The sequence below is a fragment of the Wyeomyia smithii genome, chromosome 3 (genome assembly GCF_029784165.1).
Source record: "Wyeomyia smithii strain HCP4-BCI-WySm-NY-G18 chromosome 3, ASM2978416v1, whole genome shotgun sequence".
Classification (NCBI taxonomy): domain Eukaryota; kingdom Metazoa; phylum Arthropoda; class Insecta; order Diptera; family Culicidae; genus Wyeomyia; species Wyeomyia smithii.
In genome coordinates, this window is record NC_073696.1 from 263,768,972 (window position 1) to 263,795,304 (window position 26,333).

The window sequence follows — 26,333 nt, forward strand, 5'->3', positions numbered from 1 at the left end:
CGAACAAGAAGAAGCAGAAAAAGAAGACGAAAAGAACAATAAGGAAAGAGAAATAGTAAGTTACAGAAAAATGTATGAAAAAAAATGATATTTTGATTATATCTATTCACATACAAAAAAAATCTAGGCATAAAATAAACATTTATTTTCAATATCATTTTTTTGATTTTTTTTAAATTATCTTTCAAATTTACTGCATTGTCGTTTTTGCCTAGCATATACCTGAATATTTGCTGTAATTTTTATTCAGTTTTATTTAATTGGTTTCATCATTAGGTTTGATTTACCTTTAAATTAATTGCGAATATAACTTTTCAACGTTATACCAATTATTAACAGTCATATTTTACTTTGAAAACGTTAATAAATGCTTGATTTATGTAGTGACTAGATAATTGAATCTTTTAGCAGAAAATTAGGATTCGGAGCTTCCTACATTCAGCACTTTTAGATTACCGTGTCTGATTTTTTCTTTACAGTTTTTATTTGGCAGAAAACGCGTGCAGTTTTACTATAGCTTGTTAACGTTATTAAATTATGCTAAAGCGTTAGAAGAAAATGTGTAAAATGTTCCATATTAGATACAATACACACGACATATTTGGTCCATTCCGAAGTATTGGCGCTGTTTATAATGATTGTTCGTCTCTTTCATAAAAGGTCGAAAAGGGATTTACATATTCAGGATAATAGTTTATGACGATGGTCATCAAAATAAGAAGAGACGCATATAATAAACATATCATATACTTGTTAATAGAAAAAATAGTAATTTTTACAGCTTTGCAACAAAAAAATCAATCGATTGAAGGATGAAATTAAACTGAAGAAAAAAACTTATGCTAATAGATTATTGCGATATAAAAAATAATCTATAGTAATTCACGCAAAAGCGACTCTGCTCTTCCGTTTCTCCTTTTCCTTAGGTCTCTCGGTCATTTCGATATTAAGCGTTGGCCGTTCGAACTCTTCCTCATCAGAATAGTCCTCCAATTCTTCATCGATCTGGTAGGCGTGATTAATCCTCGCGCCCGCTTTCGCCTCAAAATTAGGTGTTCGACTGAAACCGCCGCTGGTAGAGCTTCTGGCTCGACTGGGATCACTAGGGCTGTAACCCGGCGGTGAGGAGGTCTTTCTTTGATTCCCACTACCCGAAGCATTCGGACTTCCTTGGTACCACAAATCTCCTGCCGTATCGTACGGGTTTTGCTCACGAAGAATCGACTTGCGAATCTTTCGCTGCTCCGCCATCGACTTTCGTCTGGTATCGAGGACATTGAGCGTCTTTCTGCTGAGCGTTAATCTACCACCCAGATTCAGATCCCCATCCTTGTAGTAGTTTCGCTTGAAGTTTGCCTCCAAATTGCTCCAATCCTGTTTGTTTTTGTGCTGGTATAGGATCCTGTGAATCGTATCCCGCCTACCGATGGCCTTCTGATCGTCCTCCAAATCTTCCTCATCCCACTGGGGTTTCGGTCGCTGCAACCGGCGAGCAATCTCCACCGCGTTCTCCCTCAGCTCAGCATCCAGTGACATATCCTTCGCTTTTTTCGAGCAGTACCAGTTCAGCTGCGTTGAAGCGAGGATCTGTGATATTGTCCCGAATCGATGCATCATCATAGCCAAAAACTGAATAACCAAAATCAGCCCAAAGAAAAACACAAACACCAAACCGATCGGCTCCAGCTCTAGAAACTCCCGACGAATGATGATCTCCACGGTGCTTTCGTCGAAACTGATCGTATTTTTCGCATTGAACCACCACTGGATATGGAGGTCCTGCTTGTTCAGCTGCAGCAGAAACACGACCAGCACGAACAGGGAGTTAGCCATGACGAAAGCAAACACGGCTAAATCTCGGAGGTTCTTCAACTGGGCTTTCATTTCGTCCTTCTGCCGCTCGGTAAGATCCAGCGGTTTGAGGTACTTTTCGATTAACTCGATCCAAAATTGCTCTTCGGAAGCGGAAATGGTTTCCGTGTCACCATTGCGGAGGTCCACATCGTACAACCAATCCGGAAGGTAGTTGATTTGTTTTTCGGGCTATGAAACAAAATGCTCATGTAAAGGTATTCGATTGAAGCCATACTTTTTCGAACTTACCTCTTCCAGTTCGGAGTTCTTTACCGCCTGCATTGGCGAAGAGACACCGTTCGGGGAGCTGCCATCCTGTCGCATATCAAGACAGCCCAACCTGTCAGTCTCGTTGTCATTGTCGACATCGCCGTCGTCATCGTCGTCGTCATCATCATTGTCATCTTTGGATCTCATTACGGTGACGGAGCCGGTTAATTTCCTGATCCATCAACGGTCGTGGGTGGACAGTAGAAGATGCAAAACGAACGGAAAAGAATAAAAAAGTGAGATTCGTAACGCTGTACGTGTTTATGTCTGCTTGTCGGGTGGGAGAGATGTTGGTTGGAACATGGAACAGGGATAATTATGTATGTCTTATCATCGCTTCAGGCTAAAGCAAAAACGAATAATATGAACAGCGATGCCGGATGTTGATAATTGTGGATGCACTGGTGGCGCGCGGGAGGTATTATTTAGAAGCGGAACGCCTGTTTCATATACCGTAAGACATGTAAATCTGTCCTGTGCGAGACGGCAGGATCTTCGAGCGCCTTTTGGCACTCGAACAAGTGTATTGGCTTGCTGCTACTGCTTCCTACCCAAGACAAGATGTTAACCAGATATTTGAATATTACTGCCAGTTTTATCATGCTGCAGCACATTTATTTCGTCGGAAGCAGTGAAGCGGGGTACGTAATATGCCAGCAAAATTGCATTACCAGTGATGAGGCTCGTCTTCCATCATCGGCAGATATGCTAAACAAGGGGTATGAACAGTAAGTAGCACTGACTGGAGGTTGGATCGTGAAGCTACACTTCGTACGAGCGTATGAAAACTAATTTAAATTATGTGTAAATAGTAGACAGCACTTCATCCTTCGGACGATGCTTTGGCCCAGGCCACTAGCTGAGGCAGCTCCGTGTTTGAGACAGACATTGATTGTTTGCATCTTGCTGTTTAAGATTAATACGGAGTTTCTCTTTAGCGCTTAAGTTAATAAACAAGGCAGGAGAGCGCTCCGTACCAAGCTGGAGGGTACTTTCGATGTCTAATAAATTGTCTACTTGAGAAAAGCCTTGTATAAGCGCCGCTCCTTGTTCTCATATCAATTTAGATGATATACTGATTGAAAGGAAAAATTAGTGATGATAGCATATTTTGTATCAGATTTCATAAAAGTAAAAATGAAGCAAACTTTTTTGATAAGAAAACTGTACATTGGAATGTAGTGTCATTCGGTGAAAAATGATATTATCTACTTACGGTTCAAAAGTCACTTCCAGCTTTCAAGTGTCGATTTTAGATTGTCCATTTTTTGATAAGGATTCAAATAGTAGGATTCAATAGTACAAATTCCTAAGCAACCCCTCATGAATTTCGGGCTCCGAAAATTACACTTCTGGACTATTGGCTGTCGATTTTTCAGTTTTGTAGCCCAATTTGTGACTTACAATTTTTCCAAGTTTCACTATGCGGCTTTTTTTTCGGCTTACGTCAATATGACTAAGTTTTTACTTGCATTTTTCGTCTTATTTCTGGAATTTTTATTCATAGAAATTAACGACAAAAATGATCCAAACCGTTAAAACTATACATCGTATTTACATTGTCATTTTGAATTGATTTGCAAGTTTTTCACGATATAAAAAACACAGATTCGAAGTAATTATTTTTTATACATTTTTACCTCTTCGATTTTAGAATGAATGAATCATATTTTGACTTATTTACACCTAAAGACTTTTTATTCGTTTTTTTTTTTCATTTGATTTTGACTTTTTGACCTTTTGACTTGGAGACTTATTAGATTTTTGACTGTTAGATGTAAGTTTAGCGTTTTGTGTTGTTCCACTTGTATCAATGTTTAAATCAAATTATAGTATTCTTTTAAAAAAGCCTAAACCGAAGTAAATTTTCAGAATAATAAAGAAAGAGTAACCTAATTGAAAAACTACCATAGCCTTTGCAATCGGATTTCCGGAAGTCGCTTCAAAGCCGCCAAGTCACTTTTGATCGATGGAAAAATATTTTTTTGTGAATCGAATCATAAAGCTTGCGAGCTGAGAGACTCTGCCAGCAAGTCAGGTTATCACAAAAATATTTTTTGTTTTCGAACCAACACCAGATCTCAATATTTTATGCGTGTCTAAGACATTTGGTTGAAAAATAATATGATTTCGACAATTCTCTATCGCCATTTCTGTACATTTTTTCATAGGTGAAGAAACTGAAATTTCGACCGCTTGAATGCTCCACAACCCGAATCCCGGTTGAGCTAAAATTTTTCACGAGGACTTTTGTCGAGAATACGAAATATTTGAATCCTACTGCCAAACCAAATTCGATTCCATTAGCAACCTAGCAAACAATAATGCAAAACCCTATTATTCAAAAAAAAAAAAAAGAGGATCGAAGGCTCTGAGGGTTGAGATTTCAATTCCGAAACCACTCCCTGGGCTACGACACTGCAACGGTATAATAATTATTGAAATCGGTACAGTTGTTTTAGAGTTATAAGAATTAGAAAACCTTCATTCCGTTCAACAAAAAAACTACGTTTCATTTCAGTTGTCACTGAATGTATTCTAGAATAGCGATGAAAGACGTAGTCCTACGTCAAGAAAAGATAAAAATTGGGACGTTTTCTTCAAAATCATTGATTTTTGACTAAGTTCATTTTTCTCAATATTTGATTTTCTTTCTCATTTTTGAGTTATTTGGCAGTTTAACTATTTACTGTACTTTACTATTACTATTACTCTCCCAGATGGTCTCGAGGTACGATGCTGGCCTAACAAGTCAGTCGTCGTAGGTTCGAGTCTCGGCTCGGGAGAGACTGTTAGTGTCAGTAGGTTCGTGGCGCTGGCCCGCAATTGTCCTGTGTATAAATAAACAGAAGGTCAAGTTCCGAATCGGAATGTAGCACCAAGGCTCTGCTTTTACTTTTTATTTTCTATATCTCGTTGCTGTTTAAACTTTTGTTCCATATTTGGTTTTTGTTTACTCACTAATTTTAATTTTTTAGACGTGTCGAAAGGTTTTTTACTTTCTGTCATTTTGACCTTTTGATATCTTGAATAATTCTCATTCCGACTTTCTTTATTATTCGATAAATTATTCATTAAGTGATGTACCGGCATTTCAAATTTTCAGCTCATAGACTCTTTGATTTACATATTTTGGAATTTAACTTTTTACTTTTTGACTTTGTTGTCTTTGTTTTACTTTTATTATTTTTGCAATGTTTGACTTTTAACTTTTAAACTTTAGGATATGAAGTATTTCAACTTGATGATTTTTCTATTTATTGTCTTTTTGTGTTTACAACTTTTTGACTTTTTAAGTACTAGGCTATTTGATCTTTGACCTTTTTTACTATTAGACTATATTTTTTTTAAAAATTTCGTCTTCTTGTGTTTTTGATCTGTTGACTCTTTTTCCATTCGATATTTTAGCTTTTTTGTGTCATCTCTTTTTCACTGTTCGACTTATTTTATTTTTGTGATTTCCAATTTTTAACTATATGATTTTTGACGTAGAATAGCTTTTTACGGCAACACAGAAGTGCAAATTAAAAAAGCGAGAACAACAATTCCACGGAAACATCAAGCGTCACGCAAATATTCCACTTTCAAAAACTTAAAATTCAACGAATGTCATTCCTTCCTGCTGCTGTATCAGCTGTATCAAAATGCGGAAAATTAAGATTTTGTGTTGCATACATATTTCAACCAATCAGAGCTGCCAGTATCAAGTAAAATTCTCAGTCTCAGTTTAAATCAAACTAAACAAGCAATCACCACCTTTTTACCCTGTGCAACCGACACTAAAGAATACAAACGATTCATTACAGGTGTTGTTTTGCTCGCTCCGAAAGTTAAACTTCCAATAGTCACGTATTAAAACTAGCATGACGAATGTAGTCTTCATTGTCTATCCGATCATTGTTGCAAAAGGATGATTGAGGGTAATTTGGACCTCCTAAAAAAAACTCCTGTTTTTTCGTAGCCTGAGTTTTTCCCAGAAGTGGTAATCATCACAGTAAAATTGAACAATCTCTCTCTTTCTCTTTCTCTCTCTCTTTCTCTTTCTCTCTCTCTTTCTCTCTCTCTTTCTTTCTCTCTCTTTCTTTCTTTCTCTCTCTCTCTTTCTGCGTAACAGTATGTATGCGCGTGTGTGTGTGTGTGTGTGTGTGTGTGTGTGTGTGTGTGTGTGTGTGTGTGTGTGTGTGTATGTGTGTGTGACAGTGTGTGTGTGTGTGTGTGTGTGTGTGTGTGTGTGTATGTGTGTATGTGTGCGTGTGTGTAAATACACCGAAAACATTTTTTTTTCTCCTGTATGGACTTCGTAGATCTATTGTGAGATATGCCCGGGTGACTGCTGTATCCCGCATTTCTATTATTAGCAATACCGCTATTGAAAAGTAGCATGTTTATTATTATTGTTTGTCAGTGCTTGTGTGTCATGTGATACCTCTTCTTTTTACACGATTACTGTTCTACTATACCGAAGCTCGTTCCTCTTACCAAATATCACCAATCATAATTCCCTGGAGAAGTTTCGTCGTACGTCCTTCTGGCCAGTTTTATTAATAAGATGGACTTATGTTTCTGTTAAGAGAAAGTCACGCAAAGGTGCTATAGATTTCAGCGTAAAGGAAGGGTAAGTGGTGGGGAGCCTGAGAATGAACCCATACTTATAAGTCCAGTTTTGACATCGAATGGCCTGATTCTGCGAAGATTCAAACCCACGACCGTTCGCTTGACAAAGCGGACTCGGTAACCTTGCGGCTACGAAGCTCCCCGACCGAAAACATAGTAGAAGTCCTTAGAAAAACTTAGATGCGCGAGCGTAAAACTCACATCAACATCAACTTTTGATGTTTCCTTTGTTTACATTGGCACTGCGGTGCACCTATCACAGCAAACCATGAGATTTTTTGTTAGGTGGGATTTAGTTATTTAAGGAAACTACTTCATTCTTCCCTGGAACCTAAGAAAGGTCCTTACTACCCTACTGGAAGCTGGTTCCACCAGCAGCAAGCAGAGCTGCGGCAAGTCGCAGCGTAGCAGGCGTTGATTTCAAGTATATTTTTATGATTTTTATCGCAATCATCATAGCAGACGGACCAGCAAAGGAAACACGACCTCGGTTTTGGATCCCTTGTCTATGTGGGAAACACCGTCATACAGGCATGTGTGATTCTGTTTAGATCTGGCTATCATTTAGGCACTGCTCAAAGTTAGTTGTGCGTGTGCTGGTAGCGCGTGTCGTTTACTTGCTTGCAGTGTGTAAAGCAATGATGAGAGAACTAAAATCATTTCGTACCATCAACAAATAGCAATCCGCAGTGACGCTAAACAGAACAAACTTGCCGGCACTTTGTAGCGCCTCAAAATAAATCAAATAAGTTATTTATTGCTTCTCTGCCACTCGGATAGTGATAAAAGGAGTTATTAAAAAAAAAACTTTTCTCAAAGCAGAATTCACTTCCACTTACGCATTTGCTTTACATCTTCAAATAAATGATTTCGGGGCACTAAAAAGTATCGTTGGTGTTGTTACATTCGTGGCACCCGGCAAGTCTGTTAATTTTGTAGTCATTGCAAACTACCTTTTGCATATTACGCGGAATAATTTTTGTCCTCCGGTTATATCTGGAAGCATTGCTATGAGCTTAATTATCAAACGAATTCTTCGAGGTTACGTTGTTGCATGAAACGGACGGGTCAAATTGTGTTACATTATACTAAATGGCCCAATCACTGGCTAGATAATCAAAATATATTCGCAATGAACGAAAATTAATTCTAGTTCAAAAATTTTTAGCGACTATTTTTAATCGCTTGAAATAAATGTTAAACTATGGCCATTCATAATCATAATCGTAATTAGCAAGGCTGTGTTTTTGGCCCAAAGATTGTTTTTTTGTCTTGGCAGGAGAAATGATTCAAATTAATTTGTTAATTTCAAAGAACTCGTGATCCTGCTTTGAAAGTTATTTTTAAAGAATTATAAATGAAAATCAAACATAGATTCACTTTCTTGCTGAAAATTTCATGAGAGAAGTTGAACAACTAGAACCATATTCCAAACCTCTCTGGAAGCTTTCGAAGGTTCTTAAGAAACTTTCAAAGCCCATTCCAGTCCCCAAAGATGGTGACCGAATATTTCTTACGAATGAACAAAAAGCTCAAAAACTTGCTCAGCAGTTCGAGGGTGTTCATAATTTCAATTTGAACGTAATGAGTCCTATTGAAAATAAAGTATTACCAAAGTATGATCAGATCACTACTCATGAATTTCTTCCTGAAGAGGTACCGGAAACAAACTTGAATGAAATACGGACTATTATCAAGAACTTTGAAAACATGAAAACACCAGGAGATGATGGGATTTTTCATATCCTGCTCAAAAGACTTCCCGAAAGCGCTTTAAATTTCTTAGTGAGAATTTTTAACAGATGCTTTGAATTAGCATATTTTCCCTCAAAATGGAAAAATACCAAAGTCACTTCAATTTGAAAACCTGAAAAAATCCTGCTGAAGCATCAAGTTATCGTCCAATTAGTTTACTCTCTTCTATAAGCAAACTTTTTGAAAGAATGATTCTTTATAGGATGATGACACATATCAATGAAAATTCAATTTTTGCAAACGAGCAGTTTGGATTTCGCCATGGGCATTCGACTACTCATCAGTTACTTCGAGTCACTAATATGATTCGTACTAATAAATCTGAAGGTTGTTCCACTGAAGCTGCTCTTCTAGACATAGAAAAAGCATTCGACAGTGTTTGGCATAAAGGTTTGATAGCTAAAATGTCTAGTTTCCGTTTTCCTCTTTACATCACAAAAATGCTACAAAGTTACTTGACAGACCGCACTCTTCAGATTAACTATTTAAATAGTAAATCTGATAGATTGCCTGTTAGAGCTGGTGTACCTCAAGGAAGTATCTTGGGCCCAATTATTTTTACTTCTGATCTTCCTGATTTACCACCAGGATGTGAGAAATCTCTGTTTTGTGTTCAAGCATTTCCGTAAAAGGAAAAAGCCTTCGTGTCATATGCAGTAGGCTACAAAAAAGTCTAGATATATTTTCTTCGTATTTGCAAAAATGGAAGATTTCTCCTAATGCATCAAAAACACAATTAGTTATTTTTCCTCATAAACCAAGAGTTTCTTTTCTCAAACCCACCAATAATCATGTTGTTAAGATAAACGGTGCAATCTTCAATTGGTCTGACCAAGCTAAATATTTAGGGCTAATTTATGATAAAAATATTACCTTCAAGGAGCACATTGAGAATATCCAATCAAAGTGCAATAAATATATAAAATGTTTGTATCCTCTTATTGACAGAAATTCTAGACTTTGTCTCAAGAATAAACTGTTAATTTACAAACAAATATTTAGACCAGCAATGTTATATGCAGTCCCGATCTGAACAATTTGTTGTACAACTAGAAAGAAGATGCTTCAAAGGATTCAGAACAAACTTCTGAAAATGATATTGAAGCGTCCTCGCTGGTTTAGCACGAATAAACTACACAGGCTCACTAATGTAGAAACATTAGAAAGTATGTCAAACCAAATCATCAATAAGTTCCGACAAAAATCGTTGCAATCCTCAATTACAACGATTAGCTCACTTTATAGTCAGTAAGATAGGCGTAAGATTAGATTAAGGTTTAATTCTAAATTCCTTTTTTTTCTTGACAAGTAGGTTTACAATTTTCCTACAATTATATTCACTTAACTGCGGAAGCAATTACAATCTTTTAATGAAATAAAACTTAGAATATATGTAATAGTGTTGATATGTCACCCTTTGTGCAGAACACACAATAAAAAATTCTGAATAGATATTAGTAAATAATTAATTCTCCACATAACATCCCCCCTATTTAAAAAAACGACATGCTTGCTGACGAAAAACAAATGTACTTTGCGCACAACGTTTGCCTGTATACCTACAAACAGTGTGCTGTGCAGTCATTCCCCTTTTTCATATTCTTCATTCTACCACTTACTCGGCGCCGCCTATTTAGGGTACCCAATCAGTACTCAAAATAAAATTGGAAATTTTTCATAACATTTACATAGAGCAGAGTTCAGTTCCACCCACGTTGTTTTGTTTTGATGGTGAAGTGGTGGCTCTACCTTTAATTGTGTTCCAGTAACCTTCAACCTTATTTTCGACTAACTTTGAGTCAAATAAACAAAGCTTTCCATTTAATATAAAAAGAGAGTTGAAAGGGAATTTTAGCTAAAAATTATTGTATCACACCATTAAATTGATTAACCTCAATCGATCGTATTACCAACCCTGTTGAAAGAAATTCATCGACATAAGACAGGATATCGTAATTCTACGTTAACTTTGCGGTTGCATCTTATAAATAACCTCTTACACTATTTTTTGTAATGAGATTTTGACGTTACATCTTTTGACTTTTTGATTTTGTCGTCTTGATTTTTTTATTCTTTGATATTTCAACTTTTAACTTTTTTTTTGTGACTTTTTCATTTTTTGATATACATAGATTTTTTTTTAATTTTGCTGTTTCCATTCATGGACATTTTGACTTTTTCAGTTTCTGCCTTTTAACATGTTGGCTTCCTAATTGTTTTAGTTCTTTATATATTCACATTTTCTTTTTTTTTAAATTGTTAACTTTTTTCTCTTTTTTAACTCTCTGACTGTTTCAAATTGTCTACATTTTGGTACAGTTATACCTCGATATAAGGCAACTTTATTTTTATTTTCGTTACGTTATATCGAGTTACGTTATATCGAAGCAAAACATTTTTTTAAATTTATGCAAGAATGTTAATGTTTACTCAAAGATGCTCGAAAACCTATTTTCCATAACCTATCAGTATTTTTAGACCTTCTTTATGCCTATTTTGGACAATTTTATTCATTGGTTTCAAAACTTACTACAAAAAATTTTTTGAAGCAATTTATAGCTCAAAAACAGTTGCTGTATCATTTATTTTCAATTTCAATACATTTTAAAAAGTTACGTTATATCGAGGTTGCCTTATATCGAGGTATGACTTTATTTTCTATTCTGACTCTACAAATCCTGTCATAACAAACTATGACTTTTGATTTTGTGACTGCTTCAGTCTTTCAACCTTTCAATTTTTTGTCATTTTAATTTTTTTTTCTATTGCGGCTCGACCAGATGCTCTCGGAATTCAATTAAACTTTGGAGTTTGTAGGATTTTCTGATCTAAGACCATGTGCATGTTTCATTTTTTTTAAATTATTTATCTAGTCTAACATTGGAAGAGGGATGAATTTGTTTTATGAATCGATATATTTGTCACTAGTATGTATTCAAATTTTTCTAATATTTTGAGATAAAAATTTAGATAATTTTTCAAAAGTCATCAATTGACAACTTTACAACGGTATTATTGAGATATATCAATTTATGTTTTCAACCTTTTTTAAATGTTTATTTGGATAATTTAAAAAAATGCAAAATTGCTTAGTTTGGTAAGGCCTACACACCACACCACACTGTTTCATCAAATTGCGAGAGAATACTGTCAGCCCCCGCTCGAGCTGAGTTGGCACGAAATCCTTCCCTTTTAGATTTTTTGGACCTTAGGCTGTTTGAATGGATAGCAAAATTTAAAATTCTCGTTATTTGCTTGTTTCCACCAATTCATTCTTTTTATTATTGAAAAGCAATTGTATTAGTATAATGTTCCCAGTTACTTTATATCTTTGTGCACCAATAACACAAAGATAGTGCTGTTCATTAATGTTTGAAAGAGCAAGAACTCGCTTCCTCGTTTTGTGAAAGCAGATTAAGTTAAGTAGTCACCCATTTTTAATCAACGCTTTTTGTTATGTTTGCTAGCCAACGTTGTACTTCCGTGAACACAATGTACTGAACTGCTTTCGCTCTCGAAGTTTATGTTTAGAGCCATTCCGATGCTGCGAACTTCGCCCTGGCTCATCACAAAGGCCCCCCTAATTGCAGACAGGAAGCGCTCATCAGTGCGCCCACACACACACACACACACACACAGGCTGACTGTCACTTCCGGTAGGCGCAGATCGTAGTGAACAGCTGTGATTGTGGGAAGCTCCGTTTGCCAGCCGAGGACGGCGAGCGCGTCGGGAATTGCGAAAACGAACATAAATTGCATTTTAATTTAATTGAAACTTATTTTCTGCTGCTGTTACTGCTACTGCCAGTGCACTTGTCAGGCGAGAGCAACTCGCCTGTGCCAGTTCGTGCTGCATTTCAATTTTACGCTCCCAGGAGGACTACTGGAAATGATATTAGGTCGAGGTCTTGATGCTTTTTTTTTCGCCGTTGCGACGGAAGCTCTACGCTAAGAATATCACTTCAGTGGACTTGAAAATAATCGCTCAGGCGAATCAGGAGGGTAAAAACTGAAAAAAATAAATAAATTTTACTCACATTTCAAGTTCCTTCATCTTGGTGTTGATTTCCGTGAGGGACGTTGCAACCTGAACAAGTTGCTCCTTTTCGGCGCTCGATTTCGGGTGTGTGCAAAACAGACAGCTGAAGAGTCCACTGACGGAGAAATTGATGGATCCATCTTCTTCCTGATCACCGGATCGCAGATAGCCTAACAATTTTCGCATTTTTCCTTTCGGTTCGGCTGCTGAGGTTGGTGCCGTATTAGCAGCTGCGTCCACGGCATTTTCCCGCGTACCCCAGGAAACGTCGTTCATGTTGAATATCGAGTAGATCACCAGTAACATGTACATTGAGGGGATTGTGATGTAGTATACAAAACCGGCTGGTAAAGCCTCCAGTTCTTGTGGATGAAGGAGACCCGTGACTACGATCTGCAGTGCTACGGATATGAAGAACACTGACGACGGTGCGAGGATGCCGTCCTCCATCACCTGAATAACGATACCAACTAGAACAGCCATCATGACCAGCGAGTAAACGGCGGAAATGAAGAAAGCTGCGATCAGTTGGTACTTTTGTTTCAGACAGTAGCAGATCGCCATGAAAGTTGCCAGAGGTATTCCGTTCCAAAGAAAGGACGTCCAGATGTCGATACGAAATACGGCCACCAGAGCTCCAACCATCATGAGGAAGATAGTCCCGGGTCCAAGAATGGTACCGAACATTAACATGCACTGGTAGACAATGTACGGAGTTGAGATGCTGTTGTTTGTCTTCACAACTCGTTTCGCATCTCCCAGAAGATCGAAAATGTTGGCGATCGTAGATGGCACCCAGCGTCTGCGTTGATTGTAGAACTCGTTGAACCCTTCCGGGGCGTGCGTGTAAGCATCGGAAGCAGCCGAATATTCTACGCGGAATTTTTGCTTCAACAGCAGCGTACAGAGCCAGCGATCCTCGCCCTGATCGTACTGCACGTAGTGCCGAGCTTGGTCGGATTTTGTGGTGTACTTCTTCATAACCGAGTTTTCCATCAGTGCGCGACCTCTAAACAACGAGAAACAACCGGGTGAACATAGCACGCAACCAATTACGTGTTCGGTGGCTTTTTGCAGCCAATGACCGATCGCGTACTCGAAGATCTGGTACCAAACCATCGGTCCGGTGCCGACGGGATGGATGCGACCGCAAGCTGCACCTAGATCGGGATCGACTTTCATTCGATCAACCAAAAGGGAGACCGCCTTTGGCTGGAAATCGATGTCTCCATCCAAGGCTAGCAGATAGGTGTTCTGAGCGATCACCATCTTTCTCTCCGGGGAAGTGTTCAATTGCATGATTCGATAGCCTAGGAGATAGTACATGTACATCACCTGTGACCAACGTTTCTTGTGACGGATCTTGTTTTTGTCCTTCAAGTGGGTGATGACCTTCGTACGCCCTGGCAGTGTCCAAATAAGTCGTCCACCGTACGGTGTTACAATTTTGGTCGGTGGATAGATACGCATTTTAGTTTTGTACACCTCCAGGGCGGCTTCCTCGATGTTGTTGATTAGCATTTTGACGTACGAGTTTAGGGGCGAATCGTTGGCGCTCTCGCATTTCGATTTGTCGTTCACGAAGGCATCGTCGAAGAAGATGTGTGCTAATAAAGATCATTCATCACTCTAAAGAATAATTTTAAAAATTATTAAATACTCACTCTCCAGGTCATAATAATCGGGATCGATGAAGTCCTTCGACGCTTGAATGTGTTTCATGGCCATCCTGCGTGCGCACTGATCCTCATCTAAACGGATGATCGACTTCAGGAACTCCATCAGCTCCTCCTTGGTCTCGTGCCACATAGTGGCGCACACGAAAATCTGCGGGATCCGATCGTACGGTTTGATTTCGTCCCGTTTGCGATCGTTAGCTTTCGCGTCGATCTCGTTGGCTCGTTCGGTATCCTTGGTTTTGACCATGTCCTGTCAATGAAACTCTCTGGTGAAGATTAAATTCCATCAACTTCGACACGAAAAAATTACCATTTTCTTCACAAAATCCTCCTGATCCTCACGGCGTCGATTCATCGCGATGCTTTGATCCACCAGTAAACTGTTGTACATCGGAGTGACGAAGAGCTTTTCCGTGGACGCGTTTCGATCACTCTTCGGCATCCAAAGATGGCGCGTGATCCAAGTTTGGGAGAGCAACCACAACAGCCAAAGCCAGGAAAACTCATTGATCACATACTCGAACAAATAGTAGATCGGAGGTACCCGGAAGAACAGATAATCCGGCAGCACACTACTAAACACACAAACATCCGCTTCCCGAAGGCCACAAAAAACCAACATCAGTGTAAGCGTAACCGGAACGGTCAGATTGATCGGAAAAGCCATCGAAAAGCTTTGGATATGGATTTTGCAGGAGAATTTACTAAAAATGTAACAAATATAGGAGCACAAAATGTGGATCACGGTCACCCAGAGTACCGCATTCGTCCGTGGAAAAATCCGCAGCACTTCCAGATCCGAGGTTATCGAGCTGAGGTCCGGAAATTTTTCGTTGAGGATTGCCTCCATCTGCGAAAGATAACAAAAAGCTCATTTCAATCAATTATAGGCAAAAAGCCTCACGCGACCCGGCACCCGATTGAATTCCGTGTGGTGCCGGTGACCCCTGACCTGGGGGGGCATAAATTTTCAACGATGCACATTTAAACTTCCAATTAGACGCAAATTAATTTAACGAGTGCTCTGTTTATTTTTACGATAATCATTTTATTTTCATGATGAGCAATGCTTTTTTATCTTCACCGGTGACCGTAAATAACTCTTTCCCCGTGGCGCACGCCACGGCCTGGGAAAACGTGGTACGCAATTTTCATCCTAATTCGATTTGATTTGCAATGTTGGCTTTGATAATTAACCTAATTGCGAAACTTTTTGCAATTGAAAACTGAGCCATAAGCACAAGCGCCAAGCGCCAAGCTCTCGCTCGTTCGTTCCCCGTCAGCAATAATGAGCCGCCGCCGATCAGTTCTCGGTTTGCCACGCAATCGTCGTCGTCATCCGCGGAACGTTTGGCTTGGTTCCGACTGATGAGAGTTGGCGGTATTAGTGTTATTATAGCAAAATCAGGAAATGTACAACTGTTGCGGAATATTCGATTGCTAGATATTGGTTTGATGTTGGTTCGAATGTAATCAGGACTAATTGTACCCGGTTGGAGTTGGAATAGATAGGGACTCGATTTCACTGTTCAGCCTGGTGGTTTCCGATTTTATATTGAATTCCAAAACCATCGATGGCAAACATTTACTGTTGAGTGTTGATCAGTTAAAAATAATTTGCACTCGAGAGATTGATAATGATGATAAATTGATTTTTGAGGTTGTTTCACTGATTTTCATTCGGACCGCAGATTTTTTGGTTACAACTGGTGTGCTGAAATGTTTGTTGTTTTGAAGTACTCTGATTATCAAAAATAGAGTTTGTATTCATACACGAGTTTGAACACAAAACTGTGTTCCAGATAACGCTTAAGGAAATCTATACTGGAGGACTGTTTAATCTAGACTTTATATTATTGTCTCTTTTAAACCCCTGGTGATGAAAATCGTAACGAAAAGTTATGTTTAGTTTTCTGTTCGATTCGTTCCAATAGAAAACCTGTGGATTTCATTCTCTGACCGATATGATATGACTTCATTGCGAGGGTCGGTCCGATGTTCAGAATCTGGGAACTAATTATCAGAAACCACTCGTTAACGTAAGCGCCAAATTTTCAAATTTATTGTTTTCACGTTGTGCTGTAGTATACATATCCCACTTCAAGGAGCTTATTCCCCCTTTTTAAAATATTGAATAAAAGGCAGAGAAATATTCAAAATAAAAAGTGATGTTAGCGCCGCTTTTTATAAAAGTTCTGGAGCGATTTTGTGCCAGAATCACCCTGCGTCAAAATTCCGGTCGAAGCTTTTAAAGGGAGAAAATCAAAACAATTTTAAACAAATTTCGTTGCCAAATTTTACTGCTAACTGAATTGAAAAAATTGAAAAAAAAGTAATACATAAGCCTAAAGTTTTATAATGTTTTTGGCTCAGAAATTCAAAACTTTCTAAATAGGTAGGTATTAGCCCTGACTTTTTTGATTTTTTTCCGTTGATAAAGTTCAGCGCTGTAGAAGTTAAAATGGATGTTTTCGGACCTCGAATGCATTACTCGGTTTGGTGCTCGTTTCAAAACGCAATATTCCGATTTAATACCAAAATAAAATCGAACTTTTAACAATCTGTTCCCAATGGAACTTAAAACCGGAGTATCCGGACTCTGCTCAATCTTTAATAATTTTTTGTTCTATTATATAATATGACCTCAAAAATAGGGTTTATAAAAATCAAACGTTTTCCCTAATTTCATAGTATAAATTTACTTAAACAAATAATGGTCGATTTGGATTCTTTTACTCACCAAAAAACACGCTCAAAGAGAAACAAGAGTATGTATATAATAACATTTTTTTTTACTTTGCATGCTAGCATTTTTTGTATTGTTTATGTCTGCTCAGTTCTGTCCAAAATGGTGTCAAAACAGGAAGCATTGCACAAGTGCATTGTACAGTTCAAACTAGTTCAACCTGAACTGCACAAAATATAAAAAAAATTTTAACGGTTAACCATTTTAAGAGTGAAAATCTTGTGGTTTCGACTATATCCTGCGATTTTACAAACACCATAACGAAAGATGATATTTGTCTTTCTTATTTTTAATGACTATAATGCAAGTCAAGCTATTTTTTTTTCTATTTCAAGCAGTAAAGGTGGAGCTGACGATTGAAAAAATGTACTAACTGGGGAAATAGTTGTTTAGAAATTTACGAAAAATATAGTCCAGCAGGTGGGACTCGAACCTACAACTTCTAATCTCCGTTTTAAGTTTTAGTAAAGCGGGCAATGTATGCAGTTTGCGAGGATGACTTCTAGGCTTAGAAAAAATTTTCCCTCGTCCAGACGGGACTCGAACCCTCAATCTCCGTTGTCTCCGGCAAGGTATTTTGGCAAATTAAACTACTGGGAAAGGTATAAATAGTTCTAAACCAAAGTCGAATCACCTTCAACTATTGTGTTCCCGTATCTCAGCACGCCAACGATGAACTGCACACACTGCCCGGTGGGAGTTTATTTTTTATAACTGAGAGAGTGATCTCTTCACGCACACAGTGTATAATGACTTATTATATCTACAGCGGCGTAAGCGATGAGACACCTCAGTCGGTGGCTAGACTCCGAACGCGTATCACGAACGCGTATCATCGTTGGCGTGCTGAGATACGGGAACACAATAGTAGAGGGTGATTCGACTTTGGTTTAGAACTATTTATGCCTTTCCCAGTAGTTTAATTGGCCAAAACACCTTGCCGGAGACAACGGAGATTGCGGGTTCGAGTCCCGTCTGGACGAGGGAAATTTTTTTCTAAGCCTAAAAGTCACACCTTCTATTCCCGTTCATTTTCGCATCCTCGCAAACTGCATACATTGCCCGCTTTTACTAAAACTTTAAATGTAAGTCATATGACAAAAATGAATTTAGTTCGTAAAGTTCTAATCTCCGGTCAGATGCGTTTCCGATTACACCACCGCAAGACGTATAAGTCGACCTTTCTAAATAGCTATTTTATATCGCTTGTACACTTTATCGCACATCATCATTTACTCAGTAGAGAGTATTGTTTGGTGGCTGGCTTTTGTTTCGTAACTCTCACGTCACAGTGGGGTTTACTGTATCAGTAAGAGATCGAAAAGTGCCAGTCTGTTGTAGTGATGGGAAATATCGCCCAAAACAGACATCTATAACAATCGATAATTCCTAAGCTTTTATCGATATTATCGATAAGAATCGATAATTTGACAGCTAACGTTCGGAGTAAAAACAAATTTTCAGATGGTGATGAAAAAAAAAAAAAAACTATTTCAGATGGCGATGAAAAAAAAACTATGACAGATAATTGAGTTGGATAAATTTCCCATGGAAGGTTATCATGTTAGCTTCCTCACAAAAAAATATTACGTCCTTGCGTGCAGCCTTTTGCCGGCAGTTAACCGGAACATTCGCTATGGCGGACGAAAACATGCGTGTAGCTATGTTTTTGAGCTCTTTCTTCGTTTTTTCATTAATTCCTCCCCTCCGTTTTCGCGATAAAATTGTTGGAATAGATCTTGCGCTTCAAGTTTGCCCAGAAATTCTCGATGGGAAGCAGGTGGGGGACATTGGGCGGATTCGCTGCCTTCGGTACCACATCGATATTCAGCCGCTCCATCTCCTCCAACGATCGCTTCGAGTAGTTGTCCGACGTCAAATCTGGCCAAAACACCGTGTCTTCGCTCTTATTCGCGTTGACGGTGTTGCTGATATTTGTTTGGTTTTTGCATGCGAAAAAGAAGGAAGGAAATATTTTTGCTTTTGTCATCACGCACATTTTGACAATTGCATATGAGAGTTCACGTAGGTGCGAACAGTCTTCGAAATCTCTTTCAACGCGAATAACCCGAATGGTATTTCTTGATGAACGACGCAACTTCTCTCAGGCACTTCGTACAATAAATTTCCCTGTTCACGGCCAGCCTGGAGCGAAAGAAGAGCAACTTTGACATCCCTTTCTCGCTGATTGTCAGCCACAGCCGCACCTTCTTGGGGAACTTGGTCTGTGAAATAAACTTTACCTCGGTGCCACTGGCGTAGCGTGAGGGGGGTGAGGGGGCGGTCCGCCCCGGGTGTCACTCCCTAGAAGAAAATTTTTTATGCGTGTCGCCTTCGAAAGGGTGAGATTAATTACCATTTAAGTGGAGGTCGAGCTGAAATTCTCGAAAATTTATAAATTTTTCGAAATCAGGTAGATTTAGTGCATTTGAAAACGAGCGGACTAACTCTCGCTATTTTTTTATTTAACTGCAATCTGGTGGGGGTGACACCCAGAGGGAAAGGGGTGAAACCTAAATTTTCCGCCCGGGTGTCACCCGGTCACGCTACGCTACTGCTCGGTGCTCGCTTCCTTCGTGGGGGAGGTAAAATTCGAAGAGCCCTGCTAGTCGTTGCCATCCAGGGTGAGATAGGTCTAGTCGTCCAATACCACTGCCGCGTCGCGATTCGCAGGAAAAATCGACTTGACCATCTTATTCAACCGCTGTCGCTGCGTCATTGCCGTCTGGACGAGGGAATTTTTTTCTAAGCCTAAAAGTTACATCTTCTATTTCCGTTCATTTTCGCATCCTCGCAAACTGCATACATTGCCCGCTTTACTAAACTTATAATATAATACTGTTTTCTAGTGAAATGAAACCGGTTTTCAAAATTGATTCATTTTTCGTAAAGTTCTGGCCATGTAAAATTCGAGAGAATTTTATTTATCTCAATTATTTTGTCTACCCCCTGTATAAATCAGGATACTTTTTTGGCGCAACAATTTCGTTGATTTGGATTTTTAGTGGAACTAAAAATTGTTTGTTGGGTAACAGATACTTTAAACTTAAACAGATCCAAGTTAAACTAAACAATTACCAAAGAATTACCAATAGACTGCCGCTATGCATGTTCATCATATTATAAGAGTTGGCAAGCCAAAGAAAATGCATTTTATTACAATTTCGTATCATTGCTTTTTATGAGATGGTGCAAAAAGTTTGGATATTGTTTTAAAGTTCTCCAGTACTAAGTTGTCGAATTCATCTGTTCTTAGGAAACGAAAAACTATAAATACCTTTTTAGTTACCATTATTTCTCAGAAACTCAGTGACACCCGGGGCGAACCGTTACACCATTCCCAACAATGCTAAGTCTTGTCGAATAGCAGCACCCAACAAATACCTAGCGGCAAAAGCAACTCCTGGGGTAGGGTAAATGAGGTCTCCTTCTCTTGGGTCTCCTCCAGTAACCAGCCGCACTGACTTGTGCTCACCCTTATAATATCGATAATTATCGTTAACGTCAAAAAATTAAAGATAATATCGATAACGAGCATCGATAATATCGATAAGTTTCCCATCACTAGTCTGTTGCCGTCTCTACCAACGGCAACATCTTAACGTGTTGGTCCGTCATGAAATATTTATCTTTCTTATTTTTAATGACTATAATGCAAGTCAAGCTATTTTTATTTCTATTTCAAGCAGTAAATGTGGAGCTGACGATTAAAAAAATGTACGATAAAGTGTACAAGTGAGATAAAATAGCTATTTAGAAGATCGACTTATACGTCTTGCGGGGGTGTAATCGGAAACGCATCTGACCGGAGATTAGAAGTTGTGGGTTCGAGTCCCACCTGCTGGACTATATTTTTCGTAAATTTCTAAATAACTATTTCCCCAGTTAGTACATGTTTTCAATCGTCAGCTCCACATTTACTGCTTGAAATAGAGATGATATTTGTTTTGGTCAGATGAAGCATCGTCATATTACGCCAAAAAAAACATTCCTAAACAACCACCTATTTGTACCCCAAAGCAATCTGCCTTAGTTTCGCTCAATCGAAGACTTCTTTGAAGTTTTGGGTTTCTTGGTGTACAAAAATAGCTGAAAAGCAACTAACTGCAAACAGTTGATTGGTAGAATCAAGAGATGCATTCAGAATGTCGACGTGAAAGCCGAACACTGCTCTCGTGTTTTATTTTTACATTAATATTTTCGTTAATTTGTTGAAGGTATCTTCATGAGATTTAAATCATTTTTTATTCATATACATCTACCTTTTTTGAAAGTAGGAGTAAAGTAGGTAGTAGTCACCCATTTTTCTCATTATTTTTTACGAGCAAACGGAAACTATTTTCGACATTTTTTTGAAGATTTTGTTACCAACGTAGAATGGTTCAGTTACCGAATTTAGGGGGAATTTTTTTTCTAAAGCTCAATAAAAACATTCTAGAGAAAAAGTCTCTTTTACAACGTTATTACATGTGCTGATGCGCGTTTCGAATTGTTGAAAATAAAATATATCGAATAAGAGCGATTTTTACTGGTCAGAAAAAATACGGGTTTGATTGTTCTCTACAAAATCAATCCCTGTATTCTTTTTTTTTTATTCTCGCTTGTTTTCCGTCGGACCAGGACCCCAACTCACGACCCGTTGATTAACGGACCGGCGCCAACGGCTTTACTTCCTCATGCGATGGAAGGCGTGATCCCAGAGATTTTCAGCCTCAGAAAATCTCCCGGTATCGGCTAGGATTGAATCTAGACCAGTTTGGTTGGTTGTGAGTGGATCACGCCACCTCACAACCATCGATACCTATGTCGGCGGTGGGATTAGAACCCAGGCGTCGAGCGTGGTTGGCAGAGATATTACCAACCACACTATGCCCCCGCTCTATCCCTGTATTCTTGAGCACAATTAAAATACTTTGAAAGACCAGCTTCGAAATAGAGTGACCCTTAAACGGTATTGTTGCAAAATTTTTGATGTAAAATGTTCTTGAAATCGTCCGAAGACAGTTGTGTTATGAAAATTGAGATAAAAAAGTTAGAGCAAAAGAGGTGTTCATTGAAGCTGATAGTGTGTGCAGCTGGGGAAGCGAAAAATAAGCGAACTGAAAATTTTATACAGACTTGGAACAATACACTGCATTCAGATGGTACTTGAACCCGCAATCCCCATGCCTCCGGCATGGTGTTATTTTTAATTGAACAACTGGGGCGGTGGTGCTGTTCCAAAATCTTTAATCGTATCTCATTCCACTGTCGTATATTCTATTGCTAATCCCTATCAACTACACATACTGCTGTGCAGGCTTTATCGAAGGGTTAACTGTTGCTGAAAACTGTTGTAGACCTGCGTGAACGAAACAAAAGCCAGTTTGTGTCGTGCCTACAGACTCGACACAACAACGGATAGTTAGGTTTAATAGATTTAAAGTTGAGAACGTAAATTTCTTCAAAAAAAAAATAATAATAATAATAACTCTAGAATGAATGCGAATTGCTCTAGTATAAACTCTATGTTATGTGAATTTTAGACAGTTATATTAGTCAATTCGATTTCTATAGTTTTGCTTGAGAAAATCAGGCTTGCGTTTATGTACACGCAAAAGATGCTTCATGCTTCGTGTTTTTCATCTTTTATCCGTTTGGAATATAAGCAACAGATAAGCATATTCAGCACTGGTTGTGCTTCACTCTTCTCTGCAAGCTGTTATTCCTGTCAGACCTTGCAAAATTTACTCATTTTAAGCAGGCTTGTTGTTTCTCTTCAGAGAATCACTATCGTGTAGTAGAATATCTTTCACTGTGCAAACAACTGCTCTCACACTAGTGAGCAAATTTACGCACTTGCTCGAAGAGACCTGTAACCCGTATGTATTTGAGGAATTTGCCGAAAACACTGTGGTGGAGGCTAAAATATCTCTCCTGAGAGATAATAAGCTAAACCAAATTTACTACAATACCTCACTGCAGTGCTTTTATAGTGTGTCTCTTTAGCATTTACCAAAAAACGGTAGCGTTTTGGTAAATCGTGTGTTTTTTTGTCAGTGGAACTAAACTGCATTTTTGCATTCAAGTGTTATTGCAAGTGATAAACTCGAAGCGAATTTCTCCTTCACAATTATTCTTAGATAATAAACGCCTCCTATAAGTTGGTATTTGGTCATTTCTGGCAATTTTCCAGATCGGAAATCGCCACTTTGAATTTCAGAATGGCATCTGGAATCAATTTCTTTTGGGAATCCACCTCTGGTTTCGAAAATACTCATATTTAGGTGTATTTGGCCATTTTTGGCTATATGTATTTCCAAAGACCGGAAATCAACACCATGAATTTTTCTAAAAAATCGACCTTAGAAGCCATTTAGAATGTTTCAAGTGCTATCACATAGTTTTTCTAGAGTTATTTTATTAGTGTTGGATAAAAGTTTTACGTAGTATAGAGTCAACTTGCGGACGTGGCTTTGCACACAATCCTTCTGTTATTTACTAAAGGAAGTGCCGCGATGTATACCACCGACGTTGCTACCACAACTTTCGCTACCCGCTGTAGCTACCGATGCTGATATCCGATATTAACTTTTTAAATAAGAATTTAATTTGTGCTTAAACACAATGCGTTGTTCAATTTATTATCGGATATGATACTGATCTCTTCTTTGTGCTATCCCCGCCCAGGGGAGAAAGGCACTCTTCTGATGACATAGTACAATGTTGTTCTCACGCTGAAAATTTAATAGCCGACAGGCTTTGATTACCAACGCCCCAAAAACGGTTGTGTTTTGTTCAAATACGGCAGAGTTTTACACTGAAGAAAGTTACTGGCCACAATATACCTCCCGCTGATGCTGCTGCTACCGTACAGAGGCAACTTTTTACTAGAGGTAGAAGGAATGTCGCTGCACCTATCACTTACGCTGATACTCGCGGCCGCTGCTGCTATCGGCTGCCACTATCTACTGCCACTGCTGCTAAGTTAGGGCTGTCCTAGTCGCTATTCTGAACTAATATGACTTGTGTAGGCTCAAGCAGGCTCTTGTATATTAAGGAGTAATATCTACCAAAACAATATTTTCTTGTCATTTTTTTTATTGCCTTAAATCATACTGAAACTATCCTAGAATCAAAATCTACATCGCACAAGTACTGATCTATACTCAAAATTTGTTTACACCAATTTCTACCGAACAACTTTCATGCTTCAAAATAACATTTTGCGTTTATTTTGGCGATGCTCGTTTTTCTTATTATTTCGAGGCTTTGTAAACTAACAAAAGTTACTTATGATCGTTATGGTGATTCAAATTTGAAGTATAAAGGTCGCTGCATCAAGTTTCGACCGTTATAGCGTCTCTACAGCACGTGTTTACTCACAATTTCCCTTTGTTTAGTCGATCAGCCATTCTCGTTGTGTACGTTCTTTGTTTGAGTTTTCCTATACGTTTTAACTGTGAGTTATATTCAAAAGTGCTTGAATGTGAGTGACAAGTTTGAGTTTTGCGTGAGATCGGACGCCAATCGCGTCAAAGTCGCTGAGCATCGCATGTCTGAGATCGCGAAAGAGGCTAGGCGTAGCCTTACATCAGATAACAAAAAGGAAGAAGAGGAAAATGAATCCCAGGAATGACAACTTTACGGCGCAGGGATAGCTGACTGAAGGTAAAAAATTATTAAGGGGACGCCCCTTATTGCGATTCTTAAGATTTATAACATTTTGAAACTTTAAACGCGTTTTTCTCAAAACCATGTTTTTTAAAATCGGCGAGCAGTAAAACTTAAAAAGTTTACATCCGATTGAATTGAAATTTTAACTGTAGCTTCTTCATCAGATTATCTAGTGAAGAACATACGATTTTAGCGATTGATTAACAACAACAAAAGTTATAAACAATTAAAGTCTATATTTTTGTCGAAAATGAATTTTTTTCTTCAAAACGTTGCCATTTTGCAAAGAAAAATTCTAAAAATATGATCATATGTACTTCACTAGCGACACTTATGTAGATGATGAAAAATTTTTTGTTTTGATTATAGGTGGAGTTGGGCACGACTTCTACTGCTCGCCGCGGAACAACTTTTAAAAAAAGCGGTTCACGGCAATCGCTGCACAGCCACCATTTTGTAACAAAAATAGCATTAAAAATATTCTTTCTACTATGCAAGAGTTGCTCAATCCAATGATATACTATTTATATACCTTACAGCTCAAATGTCCTGTGAAAAAATCATGAAAAAAGCCTTGATTTCTTTTGAGAATTTGGTAGATATTACCCCTTAAGCCATCTGTGTGATCAATCGAAACCTGTGTCTTTTAAATAACCAAAGTAATTAACCTCTTCAGCTCAGTTGTAGTGTCAGCAGCAAGTGTGGTAATTTTTTTGCGAGCGATAGAAGCACACCGCGAAAATAAAAGAAAGATGAAAATTGCTACACGCAGCGCTCATGCTGGAGAAGAAGTGAGCGGAGAATTTTTACTCGAAAGAGCCGACCTTGTGAGGACAACAAGCCTGCTCATGAGAAATGTGAATGACGAAGAAGATAAAAAACGATGAAAAACAGGTGATTTGATTCGTGTAACCAACCAACAGGAATATATAGAAAATACAAACCCTTCGTCGATTTGATGCTCTTGGGATTTTTTTTGATAAACTCAATGGTTTCATTATTGTGATTATAAATCCACCACTCACTGGGAAAAGGTACGAGTTCAACAAAGTGATTTATCCGTGGTAAAATTGTGAAATGTCATTCGTTGAGCTTCGTAGTCTTCATTTTCAAACCGTTTGAAATGTTAGCAAAAGATTGTTCGCTCTTTGTTACATTCTGTTAACTTCGTCAACAGAAATTCTCGTTCAGTACGTACCTCCAGCGGGATTTAGAATAACTAATCAGGAAGTCTACACATTTGTGTGCAAAAAGGTCCTATCTCACGCCTCCACGAGTCATATGATGTCTTATGATTGCAATGAACTGCCAGCTGAAACATGGACACAGAGATAGATAAAGGACTGATTTTACGACAGCGATTTTCAGCGCGAAACAAAGGACTAGAATTGGAACATGAAATGCACAGTTTGCCAGCGAGGCTCGACGCATGAAGCTTGAAAACCTGGTACTGAGCGAATTCTGATGGCCAAACTTTGGAGAACACAAGCTGCTGCTGGGACAGGTAATGGTGAATCGTGGTAAGTAGCATCACCTTCTGATTGGTGAGATCCGCTTTCGCATTGCATCGCCTCAGCGTCGCGAGGAGGGGCTCGGACGGCGATATAACACAAGCCGACTAGAAGATCCAGTTGTGAGGAGATCGTTCGTTGGCGAAATGGAGATAGGAGCAGTGGATATTCCGGACAGTGATAACATAGAGCGAACGACTCTATCGAGA

At 38.6% G+C, this 26,333-nt stretch overlaps 1 protein-coding gene across 1 annotated transcript in view; it reads right to left on the minus strand.

Annotated features, from left to right (window-relative positions):
- Positions 1–602: 602 nt before the first annotated feature.
- LOC129731085 (chitin synthase chs-2-like) overlaps positions 603–26,333 on the minus strand; it is a 54,161-nt gene continuing 28,430 nt past the window's right edge. Inside the window, exons 5-9 of the mRNA XM_055690835.1 lie at positions 14,522–15,061; positions 14,197–14,461; positions 12,531–14,139; positions 2,104–2,296; positions 603–2,043 (exon numbers count right to left, since the gene is read on the minus strand). Of these exons, the coding sequence (XP_055546810.1) occupies positions 883–2,043; positions 2,104–2,296; positions 12,531–14,139; positions 14,197–14,461; positions 14,522–15,061 (3,768 nt within the window). The 3' untranslated portion in view covers positions 603–882. The remainder of the gene's footprint in view (positions 2,044–2,103; positions 2,297–12,530; positions 14,140–14,196; positions 14,462–14,521; positions 15,062–26,333) is intronic.